Genomic DNA, 13,531 nt, shown 5'->3' on the forward strand with positions numbered 1-13,531 from the left:
CACTTGCTTGGCAGGTATGTGCATATCAAAAATGAATGAGGGAAGTAGACTTGGTCCAGTGGATAGGGCGTCCGTCTACCACATGGGAGGTCCGCGGTTCAAACCCTGGGCCTCCTTGACCTGTGTGGAGCTGGCCCACGCACAGTGCTGATGTGCGCAAGGAGTGCTGTGCCACACAGGGGTGCCCCCATGTAGGGGAGCCCCACGCACAAGGAGTGCATCCCCTAAGGAGAGCTGCCCAGTGCAAAAGGAAGTTCAGCCTGTCCAGGAATGGCGCTGCACACACGGAGAGCTGCTGACGCAGCAAAAAGAGACACAGATTCCCATGCCGCTGACAACGACAGAAGCGGACAAAAGAAGAATACCCAGCAAAATGGACACAGAATAGCAGCAAAATGGACACAGAATAGACAATTAGGGCGGGGCGGGGGGGGGAGGAAAAAAAAAAGGAATGAACCTGAGTGGTTGCTCTGCTCAGTGGAATGGATTCTCTTAGATTAGGTGGAAGCTGAGGGTCATTTATATTTAAGTTTTCTTTCTACTTTTAATAACTATTATATGCTACAGGATTGCCTTTCCTAATGTATTTGAGCCACTTACTTTTTTTTTTTTTAAAGGAGGTGCCAGGGATTGAACCCAGGACCTTGTACATGGGAAGCAGGTGTTCAACCACTGAGCTACATCTGTTCCCCAATGAAAGTTGGTTTTTTCATTTGTTTTTAGAAGGTAGTAGGGACCAAACCTAAGACCTTGCACATGGTAAGCAGGTGCTCAACCATTTGAGCTACATCTCCTTCCTGAGCCACTTACTTTTGCCAGCTAAAACTAGAAATAAAAATCATAACAGCTTTAATTTCACAGGAGAGTAAAATTTTGTTTTACAGATCAGCAAGCTTTCTGCTTTTGTCAAGCTCAGTGTTAAGGTTTTAAGTATATGTGTGTGTATTTATCCCTATATTTATTTTTTTGTAAAGATCTATTTTTTTTTCTCTTCCCCCCTCCCCCCAGTTGTCTGCTCTCTGTGTCCATTAGCTGTGTGTTCTGTGTCCGCTTCTATTCTTGTCAGTGGCACCAGGAATCTGTGTCTCTTTTGTGTTGCTTCATCTTGCTGCGTCAGCTCTCCACGTGTGTGTCGCCATTCCTGGGCAGGCTGCACTTTTTTCGCGCGGGGTGGCTTTCCTTACAGGGCACACTCCTTGCGCGTGGGGCTCCCCTACGCGGGAGACATCCCTGTGGGGCACGGCACTCCTTGAATATCAGCATTGTGTGGGCCAGCTCACCACACGGGTGGTAGGTGGACGCTTTATCTGTTGAGCCATATCTGCTTCCCAGTCCCTATTATTTTAAATGATCAGCATCTTAAATTTGTTATTTGGACTGCATTTTTTTTAAGTGATGCTTCGTTTTAAAAGGCAGTCTACCATTACTCAGAATGTTCAGTGAATAACTGTTCCTCAACTGCCCCTCCCAATTAACAAGACATAAACCTCACTGGTTTTTAGAGTAGCTTGACAGAGTTTTAAGTGAATTGCATCGTAAAGTGAATTTTGCTGTGTGAATATGATTTCCCCAAAAGTCATGCTCAAAGATTTGCTTTTAAATAACTTTCAAAATAAATCCTTCTACTAAAATTCAGAATTCTTGGGCGTTCAAAGTGAAAGGGATTAGATTCTCATGAGGTCACTGAGCCCAGCTTTTGGGTTACAGATTCTAAATGTTTTCTGAAACAGGTCATTTAGTAGAAACACATAGAAAAGCATTTGTAGGAGCAAAGACAAACTGTAGCAACTTTACTGGGCTTATTAGAAAAGTTTACTTGGAGTGCTTGAGTGTCTAAAGCAGGGTTTCTTAACCTTTTTTGTTCCACAGACCCCTTACTAAGTCCACACTATACGTGCGCTATTTAATAAATATATCACACCTGCACCAACATGTCCCCATAAGAATAAGGTTTTGTTTTGTTTTGTTTTTAATTTAAATTCAAGCTCATGGACCCCTTGTTAAGAACCCCTGGTCTAAGAAATGTGCTGAGACTTTTTCTTTTTTTGGTGGGGCAGCAGAGTGGAGTGGGGTGGAGTGGGTAAGCAAGAGGGTTAAGAGTTTATTAAGAAACAAGAAAAGAGATAATTACACAACCTAAGGCATGAGTTACAGGTGTTCTACAGGGTGAGTTGTGCACTGGGGCACCAACCAGGTCAGGCCTTTTTAAGATCTTTCCTCCTCCCCCTTCCTAAAGTTGGGGCGTGGTCTCAGCTGTTTGCTGTTTTGATTGGTTGCCTCACCATCCCCACCTGTTAGCTCTCAGGGACCCAGTAGGAGTCTTGTTTGGAGTTATCTGAGGCTTTCCCTTGCCCCAGAAAGAGTTCCAAATGGGACCTTGGGGCCAGGGTATAGGTGGGTCTTCCTAGCTTTGTTCTTAGTAGCAGGATTTCCAGGTGGCGTCTCACGGCCATGTTCTCTACCCCGTTCTAGCCACCTTCCCTCTTTCCCTTTACTAACCTGCCTCAACACCCCCCTCAGAGTTGATTTCCATTTAAAGCAGTAATTGTTAGGTCAGTTTGATTTTTATTTAGTTTTATTCCCTTTTTGATCTTTGAGGTAGCCATTAACTAATTATACTTCTCAACCTGAGTCCTCTTCTGACTTACGGCCCTAAATAAATTCCAGTTTATTCCTTCACAAAGAAGTTTTCTTATCTGAAAAGGTTTTTTGTTTGGTGACTTTTTTCCTATTAAATTTTACTTTTTTGGGGGGAAGGGGTGTAACCCTGATCAAATTTGATAGTGACCATATCAATTTATCAGTTACTTTTAACTCTTAATATTCATAAAATTCTTTCTTGTCTTTTTTCTGTCCTCTGCTCTAAAGAACTTATAGCCCCCAATATTCCTTCTCTCTTTCTCCTTTAACAGTCCATAGAGATGGGGGTGAGGGACAAGTAGCATTGTCCCTATTTAACAAAGGCAAAGTGAATAACAAATGTACATAAAAGGCTCTCAGTAAACATTAACAGGGCTCTTGATCCCTGGCTTTTCTTCTCCTCTGCTAGTTTGCAGGGATGTGGCTAGCTCTACCTGGGATAACTGCATTTGTCCCTCTTCTTTCGACCACCATCTATTTCAGTTCTGCTTAGAATGTTCTCTGGGCACATCTCAACTCACCCTCCTGACCTCTGGAGAAATGCTAATTTACTTACTTCCCCAGTAGTGGCTAATATGTTCTTTTCTTTGCAATACAATTGTATTATGCTTAGCCTAGAATTTTAAAAATATGACTGAAGTAATTTTGTAGAGCATTCTTATTTGACCTGTATAATATGCATTATTAACTCTAACCTGTCCTGATATATCTTAGTTTTAAAATTTGTCTCATATTGTTCCAGTGCCAGGTGCCATCTTTCACATCATGACATTCTTGAAATCTCGATGTTCATCAAAAGCAGCTGTAACCTATTCTTGATTGCAGTTCAAGGAGAGCTGGTTCATTAATGAAATTGGTGTGAATTGAACCTTCAATTAAAATATAAATTTGATGTTTAAAACCAAACTTTAAGCTTCTCTGATTTTGACAAACTTGCCTCAATTCCAATCATCAGATAAGCTGTAACCTAAAAAAAGACTTGGGAGATTAGGTTTTTATGAACAAAGCCACATAGTTCCACCTCCCAATCCCTCCCCTCCAACCCCCGTTATTTTCTAACTTTGGGCTGAATCATTTTTAAAGTTTTTTTCAGTGTTATTTTAAGCATAAGTAGCTATCAGTTATCATTAAGTTTCCTTGTGAAGTACTAAAATATGTACATTTTTTTCTCTCTTTTTTCCCCCAGGCTGGACGTAAAGAAAGAAGTGATGCACTCAATTCTGCAATAGATAAAATGACCAAGAAAACCAGAGACTTGCGCAGACAGGTGAGCTGGAAGAAAGTATCAATTGTTTTCCCAGGTTCTCAATTTTTGTAGTTTTTATTAAAATCCCAGTATATTTTATTGAGGGGAGAGGGTAGATTTTCACAGGAAAGTTACTGTTTTTTGCTAATGAGCTCTAAATGGCTAGTAAAATCTCAGGAGGACCTAGAATAATTCCGTCCCAGGGGAATGGACGGAATAAATTAGCTCTAGTATGAAAGCAATGTGTGGGGAAGAGAATAAATTTAAAATGACTTGGGGACCTCTAAACATACTCTGAAGGATCTTATTTCATTAGCTTATGTACAATAGATACAGAAATCCCAGTTATTTATTTGACTTGCCTCATTTTGATTACAAACTTATATTTCCCTGGGATCCTTGCTGGAGATCTTTGATGGAGATGAGTTTACAGTTGAACATTGTAGATGAAGAGCTATTTGGGGTGCTCAGTTTTCCTAATTAGTAAATATAGAGTAAGGAATCTTCATTTGATGTTAAATAATCACGTATTTTGGGAATCAGATTTTTAGTCTTTAAAGAAGGTCGGGGTGAATATATAAAACAATGTTTTAAGACTTAGAAGATGTAATAACACACAATTTCCAAGATTTAGTGGAGGGACATTTTATTGCTCACGTCTGATGTAAAAAAAATTAAAGATAGAATATAGCACTAAATCTTCATTCAATTTCCTTTTGGAGAAGCAGTATCAGAAATGGTTATAAAGATGACCTTTCAGTTTTAAGGTTCATAGTGTGCTAACTTTGTTCAGATAAATCAGAAAATGCTTTTTTCTCTCTCTCTCTTTTGTCATTTTTATTTAGCCAATTAGGTTAATTACATATATTTCAAGGCTATTCAACCCAGTACTATTTCCTGTTCCTTTAAGAAATAAGCCTTGTAATTCCCAAGAAAAAAGGACATTGTTTTCAAAACTGAAATTCTGTTGCTAAAATGCTGTAATTGCAGTGGAACGCATTGTTCTCACAGTTGTGCGTTTCCTGTGTTGCAGTCTGTATATCTGCATGGCTTCCAAGAGGGAGCTTCATGAAGTGCAGCCCGTCTAGCACGCACTTCCGCGAGATCTAAAAGTACAAGAGAAAGGCGATTTATCTTCTTGCAGAAATAATATCACATTTTACAATTTAATTATTAGCTCCGCAAAGCTGTCATGGACCACGTTTCAGATTCTTTCCTGGAAACCAATGTTCCACTTTTAGTATTGATTGAAGCTGCAAAGAATGGAAATGAGAAAGAAGTTAAGGAGTATGCCCAAGTTTTCCGTGAACATGCCAACAAATTGATTGAGGTAAGTTTATTAGCAGTTTCATTAATTGTAGATAACTTGGTAGTGTGGTGATTTTTAATCACATATTATTTAATCAGCTAACTTTAGGGGCTCACCTAATATGCAATATGTATAAAATGATAGTCTTTCATTATCACTCAAATCTATCCAAAACTACCATTTTTTGTCAGTTTACATTAATTATTTACATAATTAAGTATAGATAGTTCCTGTCTTAGAAATTTAACATTTCTACTTAATGAAGAATAAGCTAGATAATGACATGTCTAGACTCAAAAGACAGTACAGAAGAAAGTGGTGGCTATGAGCTGGAGCTTGGGAGCCAGATTGCCTGGGCCTACATCCTGGCAAGTTACTTAACCTCTCTGGATTTCTATTTCTTATCTGTAGAATTAGTCTGTGCAACTAATAATACCAATCTTGGGAATATTGTGGGGACTAAAAGTAAGGCTGTATGTCAAATGCTTAGCCTGAGACTTGGACTCATCTCATTCTTCCTATTTTAAGAGTGAAGAAACTGAGCCCTAGTGTGCTTCTAATTAGATGTTTGCATTGTAGTAATCTGTATGTAAGTGGTTGATTTGTAGGGTGGCAAGAAGTTTGAAAGAGGAATGAATTACCGTTTAATTTCCAGGCAAGTTAGACCTGTTCCTACCTTTTAATAACTGAAATTAAGCTATTGTTTAGTTTGTTATTACTATATTTTGGAAATTTGACATAGGCTAGCCATAATGTCTAGTTATTTGATTTTTTACCCTTAATGCAGAACATCTAATGTTGGGAAAAGACATTCCAAAGACCATTTGGTAGGTTGGTCATTATGTAAGAACAGAAAATGAACCTTTATGTAAAATATATGTCTTGTACATTTGGATTTATAGTGACATTAGGCCAGGTTAATAACATAAAAATATTCCAAGGAAAATATCAGTAATTATATTAAATGCATTACCGATTTTGCATCTGGTTTTCTTTGGGCATTAAGTGTTATTCTGAACCAGATTAATTAGGTTCAGGTTAATTATTCCGGCATTTGGAATGAAAATTGGGAGACTTTTAAGATTTATTTATTTCTCCCCCTCCCTCCATTATCTGCTCTCTCCATTTGCTGTGTGTTCTTATGTGTCCACTTGTATTCTCATTAGGCAGCTCCAGGACCGATCCTGGGACCTTCCAGAGTGGGAGAGAGGCTATCATTCTCTCATGCCACCTCAGCTCCCTGGTCTGCTGTATCTCTTATTGTCTCTCCTCTTTGTCTCTTTTTGTAGCATCATCTTGCTGCATCAGCTCTCTACATGCGCAGGGCAGCACTCCATGTGGGCCAGCTCACCACATGGGCCAGGTTGCCTTCACAGGAGCCTCTGGGTATCAAACCCTGGACCTCCTATGTGGTAGACTGAAGCCCAGTTGCTTGAGCTACATCCACTTCCCAGAGACATGTCATTTTTTGTCTCCACTAAGCTTAGTCTTATTCACAGCACTAACATGACAGCATGGGATGTAACTTCCAGATGTACAAAGATTGTCTTCCAGAAGCCAACTTCCTGTGAGTAGCCTATGTTTTAGAAAGTTTGGTGGTGGTTTGGGCCCCACCAGTATGCCTGTATGGTAGGAAGCAAGGACCCTGCCAGCTCACAGCATTGGTGTATGGGCACCTTTAATGGCTGGATCTGTTAGCTGAACCTCAGAGGGCTGGTGTAGTCTCTCCTGAAGCTCGGGGCCCCTTAAAAAGGGCCAGCTGCAACATCCCAGCCTCTCCAACTTGACAGAGCTGGTGCTTACTGAGTGGTAGGTGTGTGTACTTCACACATTTCTCAAGTAAAGAAACTATCTTAGGGTAAAGAACTCCAGCAATGAGAGATGTGCCTCTTGAGCTCACCTGTTTAACACCCACAGGGAAGCAGTGGGTCAACCTGATGACATTGGAGACCTTGTTTGAGAAGCTTTGTCCATGCTTATTCTTTTTATTTCATCTGAATATTACCAGCCATGTGCTCCTCAGAGTTTTGTGTTCTCCATCACAGCTCAATTCTGATCTCTTTCTCACCTCTCTCCCTTCTCCATGCCCTCCACCCCATCAAATATATGTATTAAATGACACATGGCTTTTCCTTGCTTGAGGCATAACCATAGGCTTTGTATTGCCATTCTGCAAACGTTAAATTGCATTTATGGTAATAGCGACACTTGGGTATGTAATTGCATATGTGCATGAAAAGGAAATGAGTTTTTAAAATGTAGAAGCCTCAAACTCCTGAGTCATGGCAGAACTTTATTCTTCAGTGACAGGGTTTCTCCACACAACACTTTTATATTATAACTGTAGGCTTTTAACTAGTGAGAGATTTGTTTTAAGCAAAGATAAAATACTTCACTGTGATTGTTTTAATCTCTGACTTCTTCCTTTTTTTCATTAGTTCTTTCCTAAATGGGGTAAATTTCTATGGGCCAACTTGGATTTTAGGGTCCATTTGTCATTTTCCCTGTGCAGGTATAGGGGAAGTAAGAGTGCCATATAAAAGCTGGGCCTACCTGGTATGGTGATAGGCCTCTTGCCAGAAGGGAAGGGCTTAGAATCTGCAACCACTGAGAATGCTACTGGATATATTTGGGAGGGTCAGTGCCCCTCATCTTCAAAGTGGGTGCCTCCTCATCTTTAAAATGGGTGGAAAGCATGGTTTTCAGGTAGCTGGACTAACAAGGCAAGTGTGTTTCCTGCAGCCTTATGTATATCCTGTTTGTGGACATTCATCCAGTGCATTACTCCTTCTCCTATCTAATGTTCTTTGCCTTGTTTGAATTTGCTTATTCCTGGAGTTTCTGCCCTATAATAGCCAGGTTTTCTGTTATCTTCAGGGAATTCATTCTACCTCCTCACACTAGAGCGAGTGGCCCTTCCTCATAGGATGATAGGTTCTCAGTCTGGTGTGTGAATCCCTTCCTGCTCGGCATCCTTTGGAGGTTTACAGTCATGGACTCCTTCAGTTTCATTGGAAACTCCCCGTCCTCAGAGGCAGCATGTTCCGTTGGTTGATGGAGCCAAAGTCTACTTCCTGGGACTTCCTACCACACACACATACCTAGTCTGAATTGAGAGGGGCTATAAGTATAACATATTCACCTGATTTTGAAGACTTAGTATAAAAAGAGAATGTGAAATATTGCAATTTGTTCTTTGTCATATCTGCTGTGAAAATGAAGACCATTCTCAGCAACCATATTGTCAACATTCCAGAAAGGGTTTTTGGGAATGTCGGCATGATGCTGAAGGGATGCACAGTTCTTGTGAAGGACCCCATAGGATCCCTGTGGAGGGACTTCAGTCACATCAATGTAGAAGTCAGTCTACGTGGGAAAGAAAAAGAAGAGGCTTCAGGTTGACAAATGGGGAAATAGAAAGGAACTGACTACAGTTCTCACTATCTGTTCAGAACATGAGAAAAAGGGTGTTACCTGGGGCTTCCATTATAGTGTGAGGTCTTTGTATGCTTCCTTCCCCATCAACATTGTTATTCAGGAGAGTGGGTCTCTTGAAATCTGAAAATATTCTTGGGTGTAGAATACATCTACAGGGTTCAGGTGGGGTCAGGTATTGCTGGTTCTGTATCTGCAGCCTAGGAAGATGAGTTAATTCTTGAAGGAATTGGCATTGAAATTGTATAAAATCAGCTGCTTTGATTCAGCAAGCCACAACAGTTAAAAGCAAGGATATCAGAAAAATTTTGGATGGTATGTATGTCTCAAAAAGAAACAGTTCAGCAGGCTGATGACTAAGATGTAAGAGTTGTTCAGCAATGGAAAGAACAAGATGCCTGACCTATTTGTGATATTTTAAAGATGCAATAAAACTCATCTGTTTAAAAAAAAAATCACAGTTTTTATATCAATTACTTGCTGAAATGATAATATTTTGGGTTGAAAAACAGTATAATTTTCTCTTTACTCTTTTTAATGTGGCTACTAAAAAATGTCAGCACACCTTTGTGGCTTGCATTATATTTCTTTTGGAGAGTCCTGGTCTAGGTGATTTCCTTGGGCTTTTCAGGGATTCTCTTTATCCTTTCCTTTCTCTGAATGCCCTCAGTCAAGTGCCATACCTCACTGAGAAGACCTGCTGCAGGGAAAGGCTTACAGGCATAGAGCAGCCAAGGCCTCTGCCAGTCCAGAGGGAGACTCTGACTGTAGCCTTTTGGGCAGCTACCCCACTCTGCAATTCCCGCTGAGCTCACTGTGAGGGGGCTCCTTCCAGGGGTTGCTGCTGCTCAGTTCTGTCATTTCCATTCCTGTTAATATGGGTATGACTTGTCGTTTGGTTCTATATGCAGTTTTGACTCTTCTCTAGTGTAAACTTCTTAGATTCAGTCTCTCGTTCTAACCTATCAGGGTTGTTGATGGCATTGTTTTTTGTTTTTAATTTTTTAAAGAAGCTTTAGATTACATAAATAATACATTGAAAATATAGGGAGATTTCCATAAACTACCCCCCCAACACACATTTCCCCATTAACAAGATCTTTGATTAGTGTGGTGCATTTGTTATAATTGATGAACATATTGGAGCATTGGTACTAACCATGATCAATAATTTGTTTACATTATAGTTTATACTTTGCACTGAACATTTTACTAGGTTTTGATGAAATGTATAACGGCCTGTATCCCATCATTGCAATGTCATTCAGAAAGATTCCAATGTCCCCAAAATGCCCCATGTTATACTTATTCTTCCCTTTTCCTCCCTTCAGAATCTCTTGTGACCACTGCCTTTGAATCGTTACGAGTTCTTCCAGTGCTAGAATAAGAAGTCTACTTTAGTCCATAGTTGCGTTCCCACCTTGTTTGTTCATTCTTCAATCTTGAGTTTTTTAGGATTGTAATGCCTACTTTGTTTCTGACTGAGAGGGGGCTTAGATCCCATGGGGCAGATGGATAGACCTGTCTTACTTCCAGTTGTAGATACCCTCTGTTTTTGGTATGGGCGTTGCATCATCATTTTGTTAGTTGTCCTGGGCAAGTCAGCTGAAATGGAGAATGGGTGTTGGCTGCAACTCTGCTGAGATTTAGGGCTCATCCAGTATACGAACAGCCAGAAAATTTAAGTCTCTGGTACACATTTTTAACAGGCATAGTGCTAATCATAGGTGCAGATAAAAGAGTCAGGAGAGCCATATGTAGGGAAATTATAAATGAGTCTCACCCTGTTACATTGGGGAACATGTATTCCCAGGTAAGGCCCACTGACAGGGTGCCAAATTCCTGAGATTGTCTTTCCTGCCTGTAGTGTCTGGATGTCTCTAAGTCCTCAGGAGCACTCCTGATTGAGGCACAGTTTACTGTGGCAGTCAGTGAGAGCCTCCTGAGACACACACAAGTGTAACCTCTGAAATGGCCTCCTGACTCACTTTGAAATCTCTTAGTCATAAAAACTCATTTGTATTTAATATTGCCCCCTTTTGGTCAAGGTCTAGTTGGTGCTTGATAATAATCCCTTGGTGCCAGGGAAGCTCATCTCTAGGAGTCATGTCCCACACTGGGGAAAGGTAGTGAGTTTATATGCTAAGGTTGGCTTAGAGAGAGGCCACATTTGAGTAACAAGGAGGCTTTCGGGTGGTAATTCTTAGGTAATGTGGAATACTAAGCTAAGTTTCAGTTTCACAAGAGTGAGGTTCATAAGTATCAGTACCTATATCAAGGGCCTGGTGTATTGGTCAGTCCTCCTTTGCTAGGCACTGCCCATGTACTCTAGGGATTCTTGCTGTTCTATTACAGAAGGTAGCAGGATTTCCTAGGGTGGGAATTGAGTTTTCTTTCAGTTATTTTGTGGGTCTTCACCCTCTGAGATAATACCCCATGACCACTTGAACATATTCATATGCCATAGAGGCATGCCTCAGGTGCACCCCTCCCCACACATCCCCCATCCCCGACACCCCATACCAGGGATCCTCCTCTACCAAGTTGTGACCCTTCTGCAATCCAAAACCTTCCCCAAAACAAAGCCCCCCCCAAAAAAATATAAATAATTTTAAAAAGCACAAAAACAAAAAGCAAAAAATTTAAAAAATTATTTTACATTGTGTCTTTTTTTAAATTTCTCTTTCCTTCTCCTCCTCCCCCCCCCCCCCCCCCCCCCCCGTTGTCTGCTCTCTGTGTCCATTCACTGTGTGTTCTTCTGTGACCGCCTCTATCCTTATAAGCAGCACCGGGAATCTGTGTTTCTTTTTTGTTGTTGCATCAGCTCTCCGTGTGTGTGGCGCCATTCTTGGGCAGGCTACACTTTCTTTCACGCTGGGCGGCTCTCCTTATGGGGCACACTCCTTGCACATGGAGCTCCCCTACGCGGGGGACACCCCTGCGTGGCATGGCACTCCTTGCGCGCATCAGCACTGCGCATGGGCCAGCTCCACATGGGTCAAGGAGGCCTGGGATGAACCGCAGACCTCCCATGTGGTAGGTGGGCACCCTATCCACTGGGCCAAGTCCGCTTCCCTACATTGTATCTTTCATCAGCTATGTTATCTTTTACGTACAGTGACATAAAAGTTTCTTCTGTGTTTTCCCCCAGTGTCTTTTTTTTTTTTCCTTCTTTATTTTCAGAGAAGCTTTAGATTACAGAAAAGTCACATAGAAAATATAGGGGATCCCCCTATACCTCGCTCCCTCCCTTTTTCACATTTTTCCCTATTGATAACATCTTATATGAGTATGGTACATTTGTTAGAATTGATGCACAAATATTGAAGCATTGCTACTAACCATGGTCAGTGGTTTACATTGTGGATTACATTTTGTACCATACACTTTTATAGATTTTGACAAAAATTATAATGGCATGTATCCATCAATTCCAGATCATGCAGATCAACTCCAGTACCCTAAAATGTTCTTAATATTCATGGCTGTCCCTTCCGAACTTCTGTACTTCCTCCCTCCCCTATCTTTTCTCCTTTTATCCCATCTGATGTTCAGAAAGTTGTCTAAGACAAGACATAGGATAGAACCTTTCAGATTACCATTAGAAATCATTCCTGTTCTCCCAGTTTAGAATCCCTTTATTTTTATTGCCAAGTTCTATAGATAGGACATGTCTATAGTATTTCCTCATATCCTTTTCCGTATCTGTCATGGTTAGTCACTTCTTCAAAATCGAGGTAACTGTAGGAAGGATTATCTGGTCCAGCAGCAGTTCACTTCCCTGAGTAGGCTCTGTTAATTTCATATTAGAAAAACGTATGTAGAAAATGTAAAGGAAAATTGAAAGGTTGGTGGAGAACATCTGTTTCACAAAGTGACTTTCTGGCTATGACTTGAGGGTGAGAAGTTATCAGTGTTGGTTTAAGCATGATGATTCTCACCTTGCTTTATGTTTAATGCCATCAACATTCTCCAAAAATATTTTGGGTTTACATTTAATTTTTTTTTTTTTTTTTAATTTTATTTCCCCATGAGCATTTGGATGCTCCTTTACATCTGGTAGCTACTACTGGGATTAGATGAACTCCTCTCACCTCTGATCCCAAAAGTATATGGCCTATTTATTGGTTGTTAGAAATGTGCTTTTCAACACTCTAGTGAAGCCAGGTTTCTCTCAACCTATTGGAGATGCTGTGTATTTGCTGTAGTGGGGATCTGGGATCACATAAAACTCTCATCAGCCAAGGTGTGCCTAATCTCTTTATTATTAGAGAAATTACAAGAACCTCTGAAAGCATCCCTATGTAGCAAGGGGGCGGGGGGGTATAAAAGTGCACATCTAGATAAGGTTTAAATGTAGTTTGGGGCCACTGCCATTTTTAAATAGCACTTAAAATTAAAAAAAAAAACAAATTAATTTTAGAATGTTTAGAAAATGAAAGCATAAAGAAAACATTTTGGGGTACATTTGTACATTATTTTATCTATATATGGATTTCTTTTGATAGATCATAACTCAAAAAAATATATTGTAAACATTTGAGTGAATTCTTCCAGACATTTTAAAAATGAGATCTTACTATATCTACTGTATATGTACCATTTTTTCTGTTAAATACTAGGAACATGTTTCCATGACAATAGCTATAATTTCTTTAAACTTTTTATTTTGAAATATTTTCAAACTTAAGGACAACTGTAAAATTGATACAGGGGAATGGGTATAGCTCAGACTTGAGAGCGCCTATTTAGTATGTATGAGGTCCCAGTTTCAATCCCTGATACCTCAAAAAAAGAAAAGAAAAGAAAAAGATACAAACCTCATACAGAAAACTCTAGCATACCCCCAAATACCTAGTTCCAACAATTTTAATATTTTGCCACATTTGCTATGTCATTCT

The 13,531-nt window shown here is 40.1% G+C and overlaps 1 protein-coding gene across 1 annotated transcript in view; it reads left to right on the forward strand.

The window, feature by feature from the left end:
• Positions 1-13,531, forward strand: part of CTNNA1 (catenin alpha 1) — a 184,215-nt gene that overhangs the window by 124,090 nt on the left and 46,594 nt on the right. The window contains exons 8-9 of the mRNA XM_058279415.2: positions 3,827-3,907; positions 5,064-5,216. Coding sequence (XP_058135398.1) covers positions 3,827-3,907; positions 5,064-5,216 — 234 coding nt within the window. The remainder of the gene's footprint in view (positions 1-3,826; positions 3,908-5,063; positions 5,217-13,531) is intronic.

The sequence above is a fragment of the Dasypus novemcinctus genome, chromosome 2 (genome assembly GCF_030445035.2).
Source record: "Dasypus novemcinctus isolate mDasNov1 chromosome 2, mDasNov1.1.hap2, whole genome shotgun sequence".
Lineage (NCBI taxonomy): Eukaryota > Metazoa > Chordata > Mammalia > Cingulata > Dasypodidae > Dasypus > Dasypus novemcinctus.